The 1,751-nt window shown below is 61.5% G+C and overlaps 1 protein-coding gene across 1 annotated transcript in view; it reads left to right on the top strand.

The window, feature by feature from the left end:
• matn1 (matrilin 1) overlaps positions 1–1,090 on the top strand; it is a gene marked incomplete at both ends in the record, with an annotated part of 2,670 nt that extends 1,580 nt beyond the window's left edge. Inside the window, 3 exon segments of the mRNA XM_084489631.1 lie at positions 336–404; positions 407–519; positions 872–1,090. Coding sequence (XP_084345757.1) covers positions 336–404; positions 407–519; positions 872–1,090 — 401 coding nt within the window.
• Between the last annotated feature and the right edge of the window lie 661 nt (positions 1,091–1,751).

The following is a 1,751-nucleotide window of genomic DNA, read 5'->3' as shown; positions in this document are numbered from 1 at the left end:
TATTGTTTACTCAGGCCAGCCCCGCCCTTCCCTGCTGCCGCCTTCCAGTCTCCCCCTACTGACCCCCCCCCTCCCCCACCACCCCCCCCCCCCCCCACCCCCTGCAGCCCCGCCCTCCACCCTTTCATCATAAACCCCCCCCCCCTTCTTACCCCAACCACCCCCTCCTCCTCCTCCTCTCCCCCCCCCCCCCCCTCAGAACAACAAGGCCTAAATGTTCTCTATTTGTTCCGGCGCTTTTCCAACAGCTTCACTGTCACAATTCGTACAATCTGCAAAAAAAACGTGACGACGTACTTCCTGTGTTGTTGCTGTTGTTGTTGTTGGCGCTGCAGCGGCCGGCCTGTGCAAGACGCGGCCCACCGACCTGGTGTTCATCGTGGACAGCAGCCGCAGCGTGCGGCCTCCGAGTTCGAGCAGGTCAAAGTGTTCCTGGCCAAGGTCATCGAGGGTCTGGACGTGGGCCCCAACGCCACGCGCGTCGGCGTGGTGAACTACGCCAGCCGCGTGAAGAACGAGGTATGGAGACGGGGGGTGGGGGGGAGGGCGGGGGAGGGGGGGGGGGGGGGGGGTGGGCGCCCAACGCCGCCCCCGTCAACGTCGGTCCGTTTTGGGGGGCTGTTAACTGTTGCACGCGGTGGCCTGGGGGGGGCTCCCGTGTCCCACACTTCTAATCAAAGTGGTCTGTGTTCTATTCAAACGTTATTTTAATTCTTAGGAGTATTATTTGTGTTCAACGCCCCCCCTCCCGTCGCCAGCGTCTGTCTCCGTACCGGGAGGGGGCGGCGGGCGTCTGTGTTCGTTTTCCCGCCCCCTGCCTCACCCTGTTGTTGTCGTGGTGGCGGTGGTCCTCCTCCGTCCTGTCCTCCAGGTGTCGCTGAAGACCCACCGCACCAAGGCCGCGCTGGTGAAGGCCGTGACCAAGATCGAGCCGCTATCCACCGGGACCATGACCGGGCTGGCCATCCAGTTCGCCCTCAACGTGGCCTTCAGCGAGAGCGAGGGCGCCCGCGTCAAGTCGCCCGACATCAGCAAGGTGACGACGACGGCCGCAGATAACCTTCAGATGACCTTCAGTAGCGATCAGTGATGGACTGGGAGCAAAAAAAACGGCCCGGGCGTTGCGCATTATAACCGGCCGGGTGTAATGTGGGTGGGGGGGGGGGGGGGGGGATTAGATAATGCGGGGGCCGCCGTCGCTACGGTGGGGCCGCGTGATCCCAACAAGCATGCCGCTCCGTGATTGGCCGGCCCAAACGGCCCACGAGAAGCCGCGGCCCTTCTGGCATCTGCCCAAATGCCAGACCGTCCAGTCCGTCACTGGTGGTAGCAATCACACACACGGACAAGTCTGACCGATTCGCAAAATGCGTATTAGTCTGGAGCCCCGTCAGTTAACGTTTGACCTCCGCGGGGCGGTGTCAAAGCGCTCGGAGCACGTTGGTTTAGACGTACGAATGATCAGAGAGCGCCCAAATGTGTGACGCATCAGCGGCGGCCATCTTGGTTGTTTATGAAAAAGGCCTCAGCGCCTGCGTAGGGACGCTCTGCTGGTCATTGTAGCCGAGTTGATACAGTCATGGTATCGACTCCCCCCCCCCCCCCCCCCCCCCCCCACCATCGTCACGGTCTGGGTGAGGCGTGAGTCCAAAGTGGGCTGCAAAAAGAAGAGGCAGCGATGAGGGTGTAAAAACTAAATAACCTCTTTGCTGCAGTGAGAACAGACTCCGCGATAAAATAAAGGTGAGAAA

This window comes from Micromesistius poutassou (assembly GCF_964030765.1).
Source record: "Micromesistius poutassou genome assembly, contig: SCAFFOLD_628, whole genome shotgun sequence".
Lineage (NCBI taxonomy): Eukaryota > Metazoa > Chordata > Actinopteri > Gadiformes > Gadidae > Micromesistius > Micromesistius poutassou.
Note: the sequence above shows the minus strand (reverse complement) of the source record. Positions and strands in the feature narration are given on the sequence as shown.